This window comes from Drosophila arizonae, chromosome X, assembly GCF_054131065.1.
Source record: "Drosophila arizonae isolate 15081-1271.41 chromosome X, UAZ_ARI_1.0, whole genome shotgun sequence".
Classification (NCBI taxonomy): domain Eukaryota; kingdom Metazoa; phylum Arthropoda; class Insecta; order Diptera; family Drosophilidae; genus Drosophila; species Drosophila arizonae.
This window is the reverse complement of record NC_142927.1, coordinates 4,894,925-4,915,895: the sequence shown is the minus strand read 5'-3', so window position 1 is coordinate 4,915,895 and position 20,971 is coordinate 4,894,925. Positions and strand designations below refer to the sequence as shown.

The 20,971-nt window shown below is 39.0% G+C and overlaps 1 protein-coding gene across 6 annotated transcripts in view; it reads right to left on the bottom strand.

Moving 5' to 3' along the window:
- Window positions 1-20,971, bottom strand: part of SK (small conductance calcium-activated potassium channel) — a 94,007-nt gene that overhangs the window by 20,869 nt on the left and 52,167 nt on the right. For 3 of the 6 annotated variants that reach the window (XM_089475969.1, XM_089475972.1, XM_089475973.1), the window contains exons 5-8: window positions 11,790-11,935; window positions 9,592-9,811; window positions 8,517-8,618; window positions 230-546 (exon numbers count right to left, since the gene is read on the bottom strand). In XM_089475969.1, coding sequence (XP_089332095.1) covers window positions 230-546; window positions 8,517-8,618; window positions 9,592-9,811; window positions 11,790-11,935 — 785 coding nt within the window. The remainder of the gene's footprint in view (window positions 1-229; window positions 547-8,516; window positions 8,619-9,591; window positions 9,812-11,789; window positions 11,936-20,971) is intronic. The other 3 variants (XM_089475970.1, XM_089475975.1, XM_089475971.1) reach the window with 2 other exon arrangements.

Sequence of the window (20,971 nt, the reverse complement as noted above, 5' to 3'; positions counted from 1 at the left end):
CTTGCTGAAATGTAAAATAAGCAAAGAGTTTCTTTCCATTTCATTTTCCTCTTTATTTTCTTCTCCTGGCAAGCAGAAGACACAGATAGGCGCAAAGGTAGAGGCAAAAGCGGCTTAACATATAATTTAACTAAATTTTCGCGTTGTTTATTTAATACCTCTCTCAATTATTTGGAATTGGGATTGAGATTGGGATTGCGATTTCAATTGTGAATGCGTGTGGACTTACCTTGTGTTAAAATTAATCCTATTGAGAGCGCCGATGCTCCGTGATGATGCGTCTGTGAATAGCTTTGAATGTAGCAGCATGACACGGCAGATTAAATATAATCGAAGGAACATAGGTAGTGATAAAGCTACGTCGTAGGGCACCATTTCGGTGCCAATTGTTTTATTTTTATTGGCCAATTTCGTCGTCCACTGGAAATAGTATTCGCCAGGAATTGGATGTATAGCGCATATAAAAAGTTCTAACCCTATTTGACTAATTCGTTGCCATGTCATTGCGATCCTCCAATCGTCGGCGCAGTTATCTATCATGAATAACTGCAATACACACGCACACACACACACGCGCACGTACACACAGTTACACAGATTTAGATATAGACATATATAAATATATATATATGAAATATATATATTTGGAGTTTCAGTTCATGAGTTTTTTTTTTTATATTTTTATTTCGTTTATTTTTCCATTTGGCGTAGCAGCAAAGACAAAGAGAATGAAACAGAGAGAGAAAGAGAGAAAGGGAGAGAGAGAGAGAAAAGAAATTAATTATTAATTATAATTGGAATTTTATTGATTTGTTTATTTGCGACTAAACAAAATGAAAAAACACCCAAAAATACGAGCAATGAATTAATTGACAAATTACAACGTCTATGAGGTGTACATGTATTAGGTATAGAGGTATGTCTATGGCTAAGTGTGTGCGATAGAGAGAGACTGTGTGTGTGTGTGCGTGTGTGCATGTGTGCGTGTGCGAGTGTATTGGTTGGCGAGTGTGCTAGTGTGCGTGTGGTGCAGTTGTGGTTGCATTGCAAGCGATGGGGCGTTGTGGGCGATACCTAGGCTGGACTTGTATGAACATCTAGCACTGTAATCGATAGCTGTAACGATAATAAAAGCATTTGCAAGACCTAACTAATGACAAGTGTAACAGATGTGTGTGTGATTGTTATCGATAACGATATCGATCGCCTTTGCAAGTTCTGCTACCTACTGCCTATCAGTAGCTGATATGTTATCGATAACGATAACGAAAACAATGGGGTGCCTGATAGCTGCCAGCTGGTTTTATCGATAACAATAACGAAAACATTGGGCTGGAAATCTATTAGTGGCTAGCTCTTTGTTATCAATGGCAATACCGATAACAAAAAGTTGTTAAAGCTGCTAGTTGCCAGTTTGTATTATCAATAACGATAACGATAATATAAGAACCTGCTAGCATCGTGGCATCGATAACGATAAGGATAATAAAATGGGCTATCCACTTGTTATTCATAATGATAACGATAATTGCTACCTACGATAACGATATCGTTTGCAAGGGCTTGTAAAATCTTTTAGCTGCTCACTGAATTTTTTTTTTTTTTTTTGGAAAGAAACATAACGGACTAGTGGATTGTTATTACTATTAAATACTCCGATAATGTTATCGATAATGGCAAAAATTGCGTTGGCAAAAACCTGATAGCTGCTTGTTATCGATGACGTGCCGTTGTTTGTTGTTTCCAGCCTTCACAGTAGGGCTTGCAGTAACTTGTGGTTGCGTATCGATAACGATAACGATAGCTGCTAATGGCTGCTGCTGCTGCTTCGAACTACTGCTTTGTCGATGCATCTATCGGTTGGCTTATCGGTGGTGCTGCTGTCACCTACTTGTGCTTAGCTAACATAACTCACTAAGCAGGTGCGTGGGAGTGGGTGTGTGTGTGTGTGTGTGTGTGAATGTGTGTGTGTGCGTGTGTGTGTGCAAAGTACTTACTGCTTAAAGGTAGGCGACGTGCGTGTTCTCGTGTTGTTAGCACATTATTATTATTATATTTTTCTTGTTTAATTTGATTGCTTTGTTTTTGTGTTACCTTTTTCTTGATTTTTAATTGGCTCACATCAATTTTGAATTAAGCCAAATCGTTCGCTTTGGCACTTAATTCGCCTCTGATGAGAGTCTCTTGATTTAATTAAATCGATTGCAACTGCACTCGAGCTCTTGAGCTAAGCCAAATCGCTTTCATTATTATTATACATACTTCGCACCCTCCCTCCCTTCGCTCTTTCTCGCCCTCTTTCTCTTAAGTGAGCAATCGATTGGGTCAAGTATTTGGCAGCCAATACGCAAATAGTTTTACTGAAGCCCACTCGTCCTGCGAACGTTAACTAATTCAGTTGGCCTGCCCAGGACCAAAGTGGCTTAAGGCGTTCAAGTGCCTCGCCTGCGCGAGTGTGACCAGACTTGCAAAAGACTAATTTAATTGAGCCATTCTGAATTTTAACCCCCATCAGCGTTGCCATGCGCCGGAGTGCTAAGCTGAAGGACCTTTGCCAGAGTACGGAATAGTAAAGCACTTTGGTACATTGTAGGGCTCTAGGGTGCATTGCAGAAACTTAAAGCTAAACACTTTTAGTTTTAGAGTCTTTAGTATAGCCCAGAGTATTAGACATTGTAACCTTTAGTGGAATGTCATATTCTCAGCATAAAAATAGTTGGTACAATGCAGAGTTCAGAGTTGAAGAAAAATATACGAATATTTGGTACAGTTCCGAGCTCTGAGCCTAAGGACCTAAAGCCTTATGAAACTGAAGAACTCTTGGTAGAGTAGAGAATTTAAACTTTAAGGAGCTAAGCATCTTTGGTACCATTTAAGGACACTTTGTAAAAAGTGAACTTCAAGCTGTCAAGATCTTTGGTATAGTACGGAAAACATAAAACATGGAAATCACAAGTCAAAGCAGAATGATTTCTGATATTATGCTTAATTTTAATCTAAAGGCTCTTCGGTACAAATTAGAATTTTAAGCTAAAGAAATATTTGTATAGTGCACAGTTATAAGCTGATAAGTTTTTGGTGCAATATCTAAAAATGAATAAAACTTTGTTACACGCCGAGTCCGAACATAAATGACTTTTAGATACAATAAAAACCTTTTGTATAATCCACAATTCTTAATTGATATAAGGTCGATTTTACAGCCCTCCTTTTAGAGCAATTTAGAACTTTATCAGAACAGAGCTCGAGGCAAATCAATCTTTGGTATAATCCACAATTCTTTAGAATTCAGAATTCAATTCCAAAATACCTTCACTACATTGCAGAATTACAAGTTGAAGAATCTTTGCTACAAACCACTTTGATACAATATAGAGTGTTCGTCCAAAGTTCCAGAAGGTTTGATCCTTCGGATACATAGTTCAACCGACTTAAAATCTACAAGTTTATCATATTTATAAAGCCATATCGGGGCTATGATATCCTATAGCTGATATGGAAATCAATTATTTCTTATTATATCATGGATTATCTCTAAGATTTTTTATTTCCGAATGGTAAAAATTTAAATCGCAAGTTGTCTACATCCACATACATATATAAATACATATATACTAAGCAGAAGACAAACAATTTTTTGAACTTCCAATTGTTTAGGTAATAAATAGGTATATGTATATGTATATAGATTTATGCATTGCATATATAAATACACCTAGTATTTATTGATTTTATATATCGTATATATCACATTAGGGACACATACAATATCCATGGAGATAGAGCTAGAGATATTATTAGTTATAATTAACGTACTTATGATAAACGAGCATGATTCAATCTTGACTGCGATTCGGGTCAGGTAATTTGTTGATTATTTCATTTTCACACGATTTCTAGCCGAGGTATATTTAGGATCGTATAGAGAGTATATAGTTAATTTAGTTAATCATAGCACAGTGAAGCGGGTCGAACATTAAAAAGCACATTGGAGCATCTAGATATGCATATACACTAGAGTACACTAGACTAGAATAGACTACACTACACTACACTACACTACACACACACACACACATTGGATAAACAAATCACTTGTTGTGAATGTTGCGTGAGAGGGGGTTTCGGGGGATATTTCGGGGGTAAGCATTGCTTGGGGCAAAGGGTAAGAGGCGGCAGCGACAGCTGCTGGCTAATGGGCGTGGCAAGCCCTTTGCTGTTGCTATTGAGTTGTATGGTATTCGAGTAGTTTGAATTGTTGTTGTTGTTGTTCGAGAGTATTGACTTGTGGCTGTGGCTGTGGCTGTTACGTAAATACGATTGTTGCGATAGTTACGATAGCTACGAGTATTGTATTATTATTTTTTTTGCATATGAGTCATTCGCAAGTTAAGCCGATTAATCGAAAAGAAAACTATAATTGAGAAGCTATTGAACAGAACTAGATAAAGTGTTAGCTATGATTTTAAGCCTGACACACACACACACACAGAGAAAGAGAGAGAGACATACACGCACTGCTCTGACAAAGTCCTGTGAATTTGTTTGTGTTTTTTTCTTCTTCTTTCTTCATTTGATTTTTGGAAAATTGAAACACCGTTCAAATCTTGGTGATTAAAAAATGGATTTTTTGATGCTTTTACCGAATCGACTTAGCAATGAGAATGCTCATATGTGTGTATGTGTATGTGTCTATGTATATGTATGCATGTGTGTGTGTGTGTCTGAGTGTGTGTAATGTCTTCCCCTTTATTGTACATACATACATACATACATACATACTATATGCAGTTTTGCAGTTGTGGACTAGCACTACACAAATGGCCCCGCAAATGCGATTGGTGAATCGGTGATTGGTTGATTGCTTCTGGTGCAGAACTAAGCAACGGTTATTTTCATTCTGTTCTTGTTTGTTTTTGTTCTTGTTCTGGTTGTTGTTGTTGTCAGTGCAGCTTGATCAGCTGTACGCCATTGTATTGAGCCGCCATTTTGTCAAGTCATGTGTGCATGCGCGTGTGAAAGAGCTGCAGCTATCGTTGCCAGCTCAGTCGCTATTGAGCGGCCATTGTCATAGGTTAGAGCGAGCTAGTTAGATATATGCACATAGAGATGTGTAATTAATATCGCTTGCACGCATTTTTGTATGAGCAATTGGATTATTCGTGTTACGCGATCGAAACTAATTAATATGCTTGTGAAATATGTTTAAATTGTAATAGATTTCCTTAACGATAGTTTCCTCACGCACACGCACACATACATGTGTTGGAAACAGTTTGCAGCGAACTAATTTGAAAAACGATATCTGGCGTCATAATAACGTATTTGTTACAGCCAAACATGGAAATGTATTTTCAACTAAACATTTAAGTGGACTTGCTAATAATCCTGGCTATGTTCTCTGCGGATTTAGTATTCGTTTTGGTTTGTACTAGTATTTGGTACATAGCTCATGTATACTTATGCAAGTATTTGGTACATGTATCACATATGTAGTGCATATACCATACATACAAGTATACCAGTATTACGTTAATGGTACATCTACATATATATAGTTTCATTATATATGTACCTAAATAAATACTAAGTACAGAAATACAAGTTTTAGGTACATGACGGTTCGTGTACATATATACAAGCTTAAGGTACAAGATACATGTATACATATACAAGTAATATGTCCATGGTGCATGTACTGAAATTCAAGCTTTAGGTACATGGTACATGTGTTCACACAAGCATTAGGTATATTATGTATGAGTACATGAAGCATGTTTGGTACACATAATATATTCCATACAATGTCAACAAATACAAGTCGCAGGTAAATGGTACATGTATGTATAGAATATAGCTGTATAGATGTGGCGTATTGTTGTTGCTGATACTGTAGGCTGTTGTTGTTGTTGTTGTTGCTGTAGGCGGCTGTTGTAGTTGTTGTTGTTGTCAAGCTACTCTATGTTGAATGTTGTTGTTTATTTTTAATTGATTTTTAGTTTGTTTTGTTTTGGTTTTTTTTTTTTTTGGTACTGTTAACCATATATAGTATGTATGGGGTACATAACACTATGCATGTAGGAATTACTCACAAATATTTATGATGTATATTATATAAGTATTACTTACTGAATTCTGCAAAGCATAATTGGAAGGTAATTACATATTAAAATTTTTACTTTAAACATCAACATTAAAAAAAAGTGGAAGGGGGGGAGTTAACATTTATTCGGATTTATATAGTCGATAACAAAGTATGAAGATAACGAAGTATGAGAGACGACTGATATGTTGAGCTATATATGCAGACACACATATGCACATATATATATAAACATGTATATATATATACGTATATTTGTATGACATATAGAGCTGCTATTGATTAGCTGACTGATTGATTGATTGATTGATTGATTGATATTTGGTCTTTTGCATCGGAGATGATTGAACATTCAATTTATGTATTCTGAAACGGAATCTGAATCATGGACGATATATGCTTTTTTTTTTTTTTTTTTTTTGTTGTTGTTTGGCAAATGATTTGGCTCAGATAGAGGAATGTATATATATAGATCCATATATATGTACATTAGCTTTATCATAGTTAGATTGAGCGGTGGTTCTTCATCATCATCATCATCATCATCAATTTGTAGATTATCAATCGAAAAAAGCGAAACACAGGATATCACAGGACTTTCTCATTTAGTCGAAAACGAAACGAATTCTATTTGCTTAATTTTATATATATATATGTATGTAATATAGATTTCTCATCTAGATTTGCTATTTGTTCTCAAGAAGTTTGTATTTGATTATGAATTATCAGTTGATATTATTGGATATACGAGTAAATTGTGTGCAATGTTTTGTGATCGAATGTATTGGAAAAGAAAAAGACATGTTCGAGATGCAATTTGAAATAACTAGAGTTATTAATATATAGATATATATATATATAGATAGATGTTATATAAAATAAGAAATAACAAAATGTTTAATTAGTTCTTTCATGCTCTGGATTTGGGTATTCTATGTTTATCAATTACCGTTACTCATGCGAACATTTTGTTTAGATGTGATTCGATAAGATGTATATATAAACATATATATTGAGAGAAATAGAGATACAGAGATATTCGTAAAACTGAGGAAAGACAAATGCAGGAGTCGAAGGGAATGAATTGGGGCAAAGGAGTTCGATTGCGCTGACTGATTGAGCTGAGTGCTGTACATGCAGTTGGACCTCAGATGTAAGTAAATGGATTTAACTCTCTGATTGAGCTTGATTGAGTTATTGATTGGCTGATTGATCTTAGTGCTGTACATGCAATTGCCCCTACTATGATGAGAAATGAATGGAGTTGAATTCTCCGATTGAAAGAGTGAAATTCGATTGATTGACTGATGGACCGAGTGATTGAGCTGAATTCTGTACATGTTAATGAACAGAAAATAGTAATTTGGTCAATTCTCTGATTGAGAGAGTTGAGATTGATTGATTAAGTTGATTGATTGATTGATTGAGGTGAGTGCTATACATGCAATTGGCCTTAAAATGATGCGAAAAAGATATTATTTGAATGCGATTGATTGATTGATGGATGTTGAATGTATCTTATTTACAATGCATTGTGAGGATGTTCGATTGATTGATTGATTAATGGATTGTTTATTTTTGCTGTTTGTTCTAGTCAGCTGAGAGCAGCAGCACCTCTAAGAGTCTAGGGATCATAGTTCATAGAACGCACTCTCTATATGGTATACATATATATGCTCTATATATGTGAAATGAACGGAACGGATTTTGATATTTGATATTAAAAAAAAGACATTCAAAAGTATAAAGAAATTTATAAATATATATATGAATGCATATACATATGCATATGCATAGATAAAAGATAAAAACAATAAACAAAGTGTTGCACTTTGTGTTAGGTACAGTTGCGTTCCGTAACGCCAGCTGGCATGCATGCTGGCGTTGGCGATAACGATAACGATAACGAGATTACGATTACGATTACGTTAAATGCAAAGTGCAAGACTCTGTTTTCTTTCTCTTTTACGGTTGGTTTTTACTTTTGTTGGCATTCTCTCTTATTTATTTAATTTTTTTTTTTTTTTTTTTGGTTTTCTTTTTGAGCTACGGGCAAATTACTTTTGAGATTGAAGAAATAACAGACAAAGAACACACAAACTTTACAACAAACAAACTGCAATGAGGTGTGTGGAATAGGGGATAGGGGAAACCCTAGGGGGCCCGGGGCCGTAGCTCTAGAGTTGGATACGATGAGTGGAATTAGAGTTACTTTACGGTTTAGGGTTTGGGTTGGGGGAGTATGGGATTTATCATAACAGTGAGCGTGGTGGGGGTGGGTGGGGACAGGCAGGCAGGCGGGCGGGCGGACAGGCGGACGGGCGGGCGGGCGGTTAAAACGATGGCAACGTTAAACAATAACGATGACGACCATCAATAAACATCTGGAAAAGAAGATACAATTTGCACTCACTCTCACCTGCACTTCCAAAGCATGGTAAGCTACTATAAGTCCTAAAAGAATCACAGTCGAAACAGATATTAAGGTTTTTAACGCTGTCGAGTAAAACGATGCCTGCAAAAGAGAACGAAATGAAAATGCAAGTTGAAATTGTTAGTTATACAGCCGAGTCTCGATAATTTGCATTCCGATAAATTAAAAATCAAGATAGATCGAAAAAGAAACTCTATCCCCTTCCTTCTCGATGATTTGAATTTCTGTCCAAGTCGAAAAAACTGATTCCCTGCCATTTTGAATTGTTGGGAGTTTCTCTTGATTAATTAGGGAGTACCTCTGCTCATTCTTTGCTGCCTCTCCAAAGTCAAAAAGCACTCCTTATCAATTATATTGAGGATTCTCAATTACAGCGAGTCCCAGCTACTCGTTACTTTCGAGCACTCTCTGTTCCTTACACATTACATTCACTAAAGTAACGAGTGAATGGATTCTACTTGCTTGTTTCACTGAGCTGAAGAAGTTGAATCCTCGCATATTACTCGTTATTTTCCATTGCATTATTCTTGTACTTGTCTATTTTACTGAAAGTACTAAGAGTAACGAGTAGCTATTCTATATATATTGACTGACATAGAAATTTCATCTCTCATCTCCTGTTTAATCTACTCCACTTGTCACTCTATTGGATATATTAGAAATCGTGAGTAATTCATTCTACTCTGGTAACCGAATATCGAGTAGCTATTCTTTGTTTCACTTAGTGCTCCTCATTATTATCAACAATGTATTCCACTCGCTAAGTAGGACTCGTTTATCCAACTGACAAGTTACGAGTGGCGCAGTTGACAGTTGTCTCTCCCCTCTCTCCCTCTCCATCGCAATTGTCATGGAATCAATTCAATTTAATTTCATTCCATTGCCAGTTATTATATTCATCACGGCTCATTAGCCGGCGGTTCGCATCAGTATGCGATTCAATGCGATTCGATTCGATTCGATTCGATTAGTTATAATTCATCACTCGCCACTCATCAGTTGGCCGAGTCCTCGCAGTCGTCACCGTTGTCAGTTGTCATTAATTAACACTCACCTTTGTGTAGACGCCGGCACTGCTCAGTTCGTTTTCAATCACCATCACAATGATGCCGAACATGCCCATGACCAAGGCATAATCGCTAATGCGTTTGCGCTTCTCGAACAGTGCTTTTCTCTTGCCCAGGCGATAGCCCACATTCGGTTTGTGTTTGGCCGAGTTTGTGGATGGCTTCCTGGAGGTATTCCCGCCAGTAAGCGCACGTTCTTCCATATACCTGTAAAATGACACAAGAAAACAAGAACAAAACAAAACAAAACAAAAAAATACATCGATGTGGTTTGCGGGCCGTATACTTAATGCTAATTGATAAACCATGCCACCACATCGTCGTCTTCAGCCCCTCGAGTCATCCAACCAAGCGACTAACTAACCAACCAGCCAACTACTTGATGGTCAAGACATTGACAGATTTGCAAATGTATCTTTGCATACATGAATCTATCTATCCATCTATGTATCTATCTATCTATCTATCTATCTATCTGTCTGTCTCTGAGCGCATATGAATGGGCATTGCTTAATAAATCTTCGACTAATGAATGACAGGTTGGCTGCCAGCTCATGAAAATTTGTGTCACATCAATTTGTGTACAAGCGAGAGAAAGAGAGAGAGAGAGAGAGAGGGAGAGAGTCAGCAAATTGCAGCTGGGCTTGATCGACTGCATAGTACCCGTGCCTGTTACAGAAACATTTGAATGCAGTGATACCTATATACTCTACTCACGACATGAACGAGCATGCATGCACAGTTGCCTCAATGCCAGCTGCATATAACAAGTTCCATTTGCCAAAATCAATTCAACTTGAGCAATATGCTAGACTAGTATATACCCTATACTGAGTAGACAAAGCAACCATATATGAGCATATCGATATATATGTGTGTGTGTGTAAATCCATCTAATGGAATATCAAATGAATTCCCATGAAGTCCGAGGAATGTTACCATATGGCGCCATAACAAACGAAATTGCATTACAATCAAATTGGTTTGCAATATTATATGGCTATTGATTTTATTCCGAAGGTAAACCGATGTCATTATGCCTGAAATAGCTGAACATATAATTGACTATACGAAATATGAGTGAAATAGATTTTAATTGGAATTTCAAATAGAATATTTCTATTGGCTGCATGTTATCGATTGTTATCGCTTCTTTTGAGAAGCGATAGATAATTATGGTTGTTGAATGTTTTCGGTAGCTATAAACGTTAATAGGAAATAGAAGGTTATAATAGCATGTTACAATGTTATCGATAGTTATCGAAGCTCATATAAAGTAGAAACTTATTGCAACTGAATGCTTCATCTATCGAATTCCTTAGTAGTGTATTATAACAATCGATAGTTATTGAAAATTTTATGTGGTGGAATGCTATTGCAGCTAAATGTTATCGATATCTGTCGAATTCTATAGTAATATACTACAATGCCTGATTGATGTCGATAGTTACCAAAGTGTATACGAAGTAACAGTACATGTTTGAATGTTATCGATAGGTATCGATAATAAAGAGATTTATATTATTACTTTTCCTACATGTATCTATCATTGGTACAATATTAGTAAAAAGCAAACACTTTATTCGATATATATCGAGGTAAGCTTAACATCAGCTAAGCTTAACATCTGCTAGCGTAAACTACCACATTCCCAACAAGGAAACTATGCAGGGTATCGATGCCTCACTCTGTGCCAAAAATGTATTTTACTTGCGCAGGCAACGACAGAGATTTAGCTGGACACATGACAATATATGTATGTGTATGTGTGTATGTGTGTATATGTATGTATGTGTATAGACTATAGCCAAAGTGACTTTATAATACATGACAAACAAATTGAATGCTCGTCAGAGGCGATTCGATTGGACTTGATTTGATAGTTAGCAAAAACTTTTTATATAACTTTCCCATTTGTTGTGGATTAGTTTCGACTCTCTCCCTCTCACACACACACGCTGCGTGTATGTGTGTGTGTGTGTATGACATTTATAATCTGCCCCTGCTGGCGTTGACAGCTAATTATGGCCCATAGCAATTAGTCAAAGTTGTTTTTTTTCTTTCGCTCGCTCTAAGTGGGCAGTTTGGGGGGTGTGGAGGTTCGATTTGATGTGATGGCTAAGTCTAGCAACTAGATATATACATATGTGTATGAGTGGTACTGGTCGGAGCTTGGTATACATACATTTCATACCTAGGGTAGTCGGAGTGGATACCCACTAAAGCCTCGGCCGCTTCTTCGTTGCATCCAGATGAGATCTGTTCCCGGTTCGCAATGGAAGGTGTTTTCATCGAGCCAGGAATTGACAGTGTCGACGCTGGCTTGCGGAGCTAAAACACAAATCGTATAATTAGAGGGCGAGGTAGAGATAGAGTATATATATGTGTGTGTGTGTGCTTTGACTAGAACTAAAAATTAAGTCGCTGAAATCTCTAAGTGAAAATTGCATTTGTATGCATCATATCGGGCATATATATAGAGATATATAGTCTATAGTATATTTATATCGTGTGTGTGTGCTTGTGAGGCTATCGGTTTACACATACATTACCATTATCGTCATAGGTATTCAAGTATTTCTAGTTAAATCAGGCAGCATAACACGTGTGGGACCTGTGCGCGACTAAGGTAACAAAACTAGCTTGTGGTGCAGAGGAACGAGTGAGGGGTTATCAACTACAAATACCCTTACTTTTTATACTCTTATCTTTAAGCTTATAAATACCCTTTCCAATAGACATATATTAACCTTCACTTGCTTTTGAAGGAGTGGAAAGTGTATACATAAAGGTTATATATATAGGGTATACATAATTATACATAACCTCACATACACCCACGTGTATATACCTTGTTGAAGGCCCTTACATAAACATTTTCATATACTCTTTCAGTTCTCTTGCCCTTTTTCGTTTCCATCCATTTACCCTTACAAATAGCCTTTCAAATGACCTCAAAACTATCCATATACCCACATATACCGTATATCCTTCTATATGTGTACCTCTCTAAAGACCTTTTTATATACTTTTTTGGCATACCCTTTCCGATTCCCTTACACATACCCTTCTTCATCCCCCATCCATATGCGTTTGCCCTTTCATGTTCAGTTGCCTTTCACATATCGTTTCATATACCCTTAACTGTCCACTAGATGGGCATATTCACTGACTAACTAACTACAACATATTGGTAAATTATTTATGCAAATATATTCAGTTAAATAAAATAAATTTATAAACATCTGTTTATATGATTCTCAATGAAACTCTAAATTAAATCCCAAACATTTTCAAGGTGCTGGGTATCAGCTAGTCGCGCATACCTCTGCTGGAGTTTAATTCAGTTAATCGAAACATGGCTTGAATGCCAGAAGTAATGCAAGTTGTCATAAAAGTTTTAGGTATAATAAAATTAAAACTAGAGCCGAGAATTGTACAACCCACACACTTACACCCACACACATACACAGACGTCACACTCCCACACTCACATACACTCACACACATTTGATTCAGTCATCATAATTGGCTCAATTGAAGCCTCAGCAGCATCAGAATCCGGTCGCCTAATCCTTTTTATCAACCACAATCTCATAACTAAGCTCCAACCTCTAAGACCCAGTGCTATCGTCCCGCCCCCTGTTCTGCAATTCTCACATCTTAACGGTGTGTGTGCCACGCCCACTTGGCAAACGGGCGGCTGCTGCTTGTTTTGACGCATTTCGTATTCAAAGAAAGCTGACGTCATCACATAGACACACGTATGTGACTATGTATTGGTGTGTGCGAGTGTGTGTGTGTGTGTGTGTGTGTGTGCGTGAATCTGGTTTTCTTGTCCAGCTGGGGCTCTCTAAATTCAATTATTTGGTAGCCTAACTAACTTGGAAATAAAACCGGAATTGAAAGCACCAAATATACAGTTAAGCTGCTCATATACGTATGTATATATATATTTACATATACACACACACACACAGAAGTTTATATACATATATGTATATATATCGTGAGTGTTTGTATTGGGGGAGAATCAGAAAATACTAAAATACTAAATCGCACATAAAAAGGCGCACAAGTGCGCCGCTCTGTGGGTGGGCTGGGCGTGTAGTATGTGGATGTGGGCGTGGCCATGCTGAAGGCTGACGGAGGCTTGGCACCAACAAGAACAAAAAAAAAAAAAAAAAAAAAACCAAATACGACGAAGTATGTAAAGAATTTCTGTGTGTAAAGAAGCAAAAAAAGCTAAAACGTTAAAAAAAAAAAAAACAGCAAGAGGAAAATAAAAACCATAAAGTAAAAGTAGAAAGAAAACCAAAAGCAGCCAAATAAATGAAAGTACACCACACACACTCACACACATAGATATAGCCACACACACGCTGAGTAACGGGCACTTGGCTCTTCATATTTAAATGAAAAACTAAAGATAAGTAATCTCGACTTGGGTGCGGTTTTCTGGTCTTTTTTTTTTTTTTTTTTTTTTTTTGTTTTTGCTCTTATTTATTTATTTATTTTCATTGTGTTAGACTAAGCACGAGCGAGCGAGCTCTAGTTTAACTGTAACTAAGTAAATGCTAAGCTACGCACGCACCAACACACACATAATGAGGGAGAGAGCGAGAGTGTGCCTGTGTGTGTGTGTGTGTGTGGTACTTAAGCGTACAACAAATTTTCTTTAAATTAAGCATAATGCTCGCTCGCATAGACGCACGCTCGCATTTCGCCGTTAAATCCAAATATTTGTTTATAAAATCCACCAGAAACTCACAGCGCCGCAAATCCCGTTACGTGCCTGTGTGTTGATGCTTGAGCTTTGCTTTTGCTTACGCTTCTAATGCTCTTGCTCTGTCGCACTGCCGTCGCGGTCGTCGCTGCCTCCATTTGTCTCTCTAACTGTTACAGTTCATCTGCCTTAGAGATGGGCGTGCGAACGAAGACAGATATCGTGAAGCAAAGCCAATGACTGTCGTGCAATATACATAATTTATATTATATACATACACACGTAAACACATACATATGTATACACATACATGTATATATACATATATGTATAAATAAATAATTATACATACACACATATGTACATATACATACATATAATATCCCTCTCTATTGATAGTTGCTTTGCTAATTGTTGCAGTTTTGTTGTTGTTTTTTCTTTTCTGTCTGCGCCGTTATTCGAAATTTGAGGTCCAAGCACGTCTTGCTTTGTCCGATGCCCAAAGGGCTGCGATAAAAGCTTTTGCCTGCGCCCATCTCTAATCTGCATATTAACACTCGCACTCTCACTCTCATTCTCTCTCACACACACACACTTACTATAAGCAGGTACATTGCAGTGTGCGTGTATACTTAGTATGTTCTGTCGTCTCGCTCTCGTGCACTTATACAAGTATGTACACATGAGTGGGGGCTGAATGTTGTCTTTGAATTGAGGCCTTAATCAGTTTGGCTTTCGCATTTTGTGCGCTCTAATGAAAATGCTCACAAAAGCTGTGTGAATCGTCCTTTCTTGCCCCCTTTAACTAAGTAGAATTGGTTTAATGCTAAGTAGATTTGCTTTAATGTGTGTCGGCTCTAGTTGCTGCAGCCGTTGTTATTGTTGTAACTGTTTATGCTAATAATAGCAATAGATAGAGAGAGAGGGAGACAAAGAGAGCGGCAAAACGAAAGAGTGCCAATATCAGAGAGCTGCAGGCAAAGCTGTGCTAAGTTTGACTTTGACTTTGGCTATGCGATGAGTTAAGCTCGCTTGAGTTGAGTTGAAATGGCAGAGTTAAGCTCAGAGCTCAATGCAGTGACAGGCCCATAGTGATTGCTGTTGTTGTAGTTGTTTTTGTAATTATTATTATTGTTGGTTGTTGTTGTTGACCCTGTGCTCAGTGCTGCCATTGGTGCGTGTTTGACTCCTGTTGTTGTTGTTGTTGCGTTTATTGTATTTATTGTTGCCAGCTAGTATGTTTAGTGCTGGGCGTATTTCTATTTGCGCGCTCACACACTCTCTCTCTCTCTCCCTCTCTCTTATTATTCACATTTTCTCGCTTTGTCGCCTTTAATGCATGAACATAAAGCTGATCAGCTGGTCATGCGTGTGTGTGTGGGTGTGTTGCTGACACGCCCACAACAACATTGAAATTGAATGGGCAAACAGGAAAAGCAGCTGCTGTTGCTGTTGCCGAGTTGTTTGTCATTGTTGTTAATGTTTTGAACTTTGCGTGTCACACAAACACACACATACATACAGAGACACGTACACACATACACGCTAGCATTAGGCCACACGCAATGACCAACTCAGAGGCGTTATCAATGGCGGCAATGGCGACACAGATCCTGCTTCTCTCTACATATGCAGAAAGGCCAAAGGCTACCAATATACGCACACACACACGCATAGAGAGAGAAAGAGACATGCGTGTGTGTGTGTGTGGGCAACATAAAATAAAATAAATTGCGCATATTCTGGAACATCTAGTGCCAATGATGTTAATTGGATTTCTTAATTAAGCTGAAAAGCGAAGCGAAACGACACAAACGCAAACGCCGCAAGGAAAAAAAAAGACAAATTATGAAGCAGGAAACTATAACTTCTTTGTATCTGTCTATTGTTTCGCTTTTTATGCATAGCTTTACGCTCACTCTCAATGTATAGTAGCTCTTGCAGAGGTATATGTGTGTGAGTGTATGTGTGCTCGAGGCAATGAAATTGAATCCAATTGAGTTTATGCCTGTTAACAATTCTCCAACAGTTTAGAGACCATCTATGTGAAATATGGCTCATATTTAAGTGAGATTCGATATTTTCATTGAATAAACTTCTATTTTTTTTATTTATTATTTTTTATTTTACTACCTAATTGGCAGAAAAACTTGTTAAAGGCTAACAGAGTGCAAAATATAGCATACTTATTGGGGCTGCTTGAAGGCAGAAGCTACAGCTGATGGTCATCCAAATGACTAGCCAAATGTCTATAAAGCCCAGACAGAGAAGACTCAAAGGAATCACTCTTCATAGATGTCTCTTATGTAAATGTTGCCTGTAGCATACTTTTATGGGTTTGCTTATTTCATTTTTCTCTATTGTCCATTTAAAGCAGTGAATACTGTAGGACAGGGACATAGTTGTCGCATACTTATTAGCGCCTTACAAATAAATTCTTAGAGAAAAGTCGAAAGTTTTTAATAGGTTTTCATAAAAGAAAGCCGTACGATCAAATTACTTTTGTTTATTTATTTATTTAATTTTTTTCCCTCAATTCTGCTCTTGCGAAACTTTTCTCAATCTTGCATCGAAGCTATAGCATAAGCAGCTATACTATACTTATTCGAGCTGCTCAAGGCTCGTTATCTCTCGTAGTTTCTTTACCGGCGCATCTTGTCAAGTTGGCAGCTACCAAGTCGAAAGTGCAGCATGCTCATGTGAGCTGCTCAGCTGTCGGTTCATGAATCCTTAACAGAAGAAATTCATGCAGGAACGAGCCAAAGAAAAAACTCAAGGCTCCCTTATGGCAGGACGTTTCTCATAAATCTTTGAGAGCCAGCCGTCTTGCCTATAAGTTGACATAAAAAGTGTAGCATACTTAGGCGGGCAGCGCACATTTGCCCTAAATTATAGATATTCGGCAAATCTGCATTGTCGACTGCACGCAAATCAGTTGAAACGCACTTGCTGCAAATGTGTTTAGCCTTTTCTAGATGCCGTATAAATAACAAGGCGAAGACGCGAAGTCATCCAATTTGGCATTTATGGGGGCGCGCTTATAATTCTATATATGGCAGTCATAAATATTAATGCCGCTCGTCATAAAAGTTGTCCGTTTGCCAACTGCAAGCGTAATGATGCCCATTAACAATTCACAATTTCATGGAACTTTGGCCAAGCAAGCGCCGTCGAAGTCAAAGTAGGAACTGGGTCTCGCATTTGTTCAGACGAAACTTTTCGCATTGCCGCCTTTCATAATGCATAATAATAATTGTCGTTGTCCTTTGTCGTCTGTCCTTTGCCGCAATTGAGAGTTGAAAACAGAGACAGACGGACGGTCGGACGGACGGATAGACGAATGGATGGAGAGAGGAACAGAGGGCAGACAGCTTGACGGACGGATAGACCTAAAGAAAGTATGAACGGATAGACAGCGAAGCAGACGGACGTATAGACCTGCAGACGAACGGATAGACAGCGAAGCAGACGGACCGATAGACCTAAAGAAAGTATGAACGGGTAGACAGCGAAGCAGACGGACGGATAGACCTGCAGACGGAGGGATAGACAGGATAGACCTAAAGAAAGTATGAACGGATAGTCAGCGAAACAGACGGACGGATAGACAGCGAAGCAGACGGACGGATAGACCTGCAGACGGACGGATAGACAGCGAAGCAGACGGACGGATAGACCTAAAGAAAGTATGAACGGATAGACAGCGAAGCACACGGACGGATAGACCTGCAGACGGACGCATAGACAGCGAAACAGACGGCCGGATAATTATACACACGAACTGTCGCACAGACAGACGGACGGATAGACAGTTGGCGGGAAATTCGCATTTGGCAGCTAGTCAAAAATAAATATGACTTTCCATTTACCTACTTTGCCGCTTACAATTGTGTGTGTGTGTGTGTGTTAAGGTGTTTGCACGAAAAATGTCTCCATTTTTTTTTTGGCGTATGGCTTGCCGCATTGCCATTGTGGCACGCCCCTCTATCACCTGCACAGCAGAAAATTAACATAGCCATTGCGGGGCGCAAACTTTAACGAGCAGGCGAACGGCGCAGCACGCATACGGCACACACACACGCACACACACATCGTTACAGGCACACACTCACATGCTCACATGTTTGCACTTGAAGGAAATTGGTGGAAATTATCGAGTTTCCTATACAAAACGCGTCTGACACGCAGCGTACGGCAGCTCCCACTGAACTTGAATATCCTTTGCCTCCTTGTTGTTGTCGCTCCTATTGTTGTTGTTGTTGCTGTTGCTGTTGCTCTTGTTTTAGCCATAGTTGAAGTTGTCGTTGGAGTTGACTGCCTATCGCTTTAACGACAACGTTTAGATTTTGGCTACGCGCCGCCCAAACCCCCCAGCCAGCTAACGGCCTACCCCCACCCCCCACTCTCTCGCCCTGTATATATATATACAATATATAATAGCTATACAGCTCAGAGCGCACAGCGTGGTGCACATGATTTTGTTGCCAGCCTTCATTTTCGTTAGTGTTGCCTAATAAATTTAGCGTAATTTACGTTTAGTTGTGGTTTAGGTTTTTCCTGTGCTGACGGAAAGCAGGCGACTCGAAGGGTCAACAGGGGCAGGGGATCTATTGAATGACATTGGAGAGTGAGGGAGAGAGAGAAAGAGACAGAGAGAGGGGGGGGGGGGGGTCAGCAGAGGTCTCTGACAAGGTGGGGATCTATGGAGCAGGGGTCTAAGGCGAGAGCGGTCTATGAGCCAATGGAAGGCGGTAGGCAGAGCAGGGCCAGGGCACCAGGGGGAGTAGACGAGGGTCTATCGAGGCCTTGTTTTTATTTCCGTCTCGAGTGCAGGAAATTCATAATGAAGTGCTCGCTTTGTTGAAGCTTAATTAGGCGTATAAGTAATATATTCTATACATCACTCTCTGCGTGAGTGTGTGTGTGTGTGTGTGTGTGTGTGTGTGTGCCACACTTTGTGGAGCTGGCTTAAGCAGGCGGCGGCTGAAGTTGAAAACTTTGAATTAGTGAATTAGTTCACCCTGAGTGCACAACTCGGTCACTGTTGTGTATTGTAGTATGGCACGCCCCTTTTCCTTAGACTGTGGGCGGGGCTGTCGAGTGTAAGCTGAAAACTTATTGTTTGGCCGTCGCACACTTCACTTATCACTTTTATCGCTTGGCCAAAAGAATGCTCAGGCAACAGCTAAATATGACTTGGATACCCTGTAGCGCAGACGAAGAGGGGAGGCCTGACTGCAAGAGGACTATGCAAATGAACTAGTCAACTTATGCAGGGATTCGTGAACTGTGCAGTTGGTTCTTGAACTAAATCGATTAGTTGTTCTATTGTTTCTCAGTGCGTAGTTCGGCTGTTGTTCATGAACTGGTTCATCTAGAAATGAGCTATACATCTGTTCATCTAGTTCAAGACTGAATGATTCTATTGACGAGCTCAGCTATTTGTGAATGATTTGCTCTGAGGACTCGGTCCAAGCTGAACTAGTTTGCTTGCTGAATTCATATGAACTAGTTGAGCAAATAAATAGTTTAGCTCTGTTACAGAGTTTAAGCTGCAAACATAGCATTACCGAACTGGAACCAGTTCCGCTAATGGAACCACAGTTCCACTAATGGAACCACAGTTCCACTAATGGAACCACAGCTCCACTAATGGAACCACAGTTCCACTAATGGAACCACAGTTCCACTAATGGAACCACAGTTCCACTAATGGAACCACAGTTCCACTAATGGAACCACAGTTCCTATAAGGGAACCACAGTTCCTTTAATGGAACCATAGTTCCGCTAACGGAACCACAGTTCCGCTAACGGAACCACAGTTCCGCTAATGGAACCACAGTTCCTTTAATGGAACCACAGTTCCACCAATGGAACCACAGTTCCGCTAATGGAGCCACAGTCCCACCAATGGAACCACAGTTCCTTTAATGGAACCACAGTTCCGCTCATTTTTGATACTTTCTATCTGGCTGCTAAGTATCTGCTAGTCGAGCAGTTTTTTGGCATTTTCAATCTATAATGAGCATGAACTTATTTTTGTTCTCCTCCTCTTCCACTTCTTCTTCATCATCTTTTGCGCTGTATTGGACGCGTGCCAAGCGGCGCATCCAATAAATAATGATAACTTGACAATGGCAAGAAATTTCTTAAGCCCCACGTTCCACGCGCCCACGCCCTTGCTGCCCCCTTGCGCCCTACCAGTAAAGCGAATTCACATAAGTCAAATGGACGAGCCTTTCGAGTTGTTGTTGTTGTTATTGTTGTTGCTGTTGCTGCTTGTCATTGTCGTGGACTTTGGTGGCAAAGCGCACATTGCAGGTTGTTATGATCGAAAATCAATATATATATAGCCATAGCCCCCACTATATCTATGTGTGTGTATGTGTGTGTGTGTGAGCGTGCAACCCTTATATGACAGACAATTTATGAATCGCAGCCAAGACATGTGCCACTTGGCTCGGACGAATGTCTTTCGAGCAGGGCTGCCATTTAGACACAATTGCTTGCATTGCACCACCCCATGCACCACCCACAGTCAACCACAAGCAGCTCCAACTCGAAACCCAACCACAATTCCAATTCCGATTCCAATTTCAATTCCAATTCCAATTCCAACTCGAATTCAATGCAATGTTG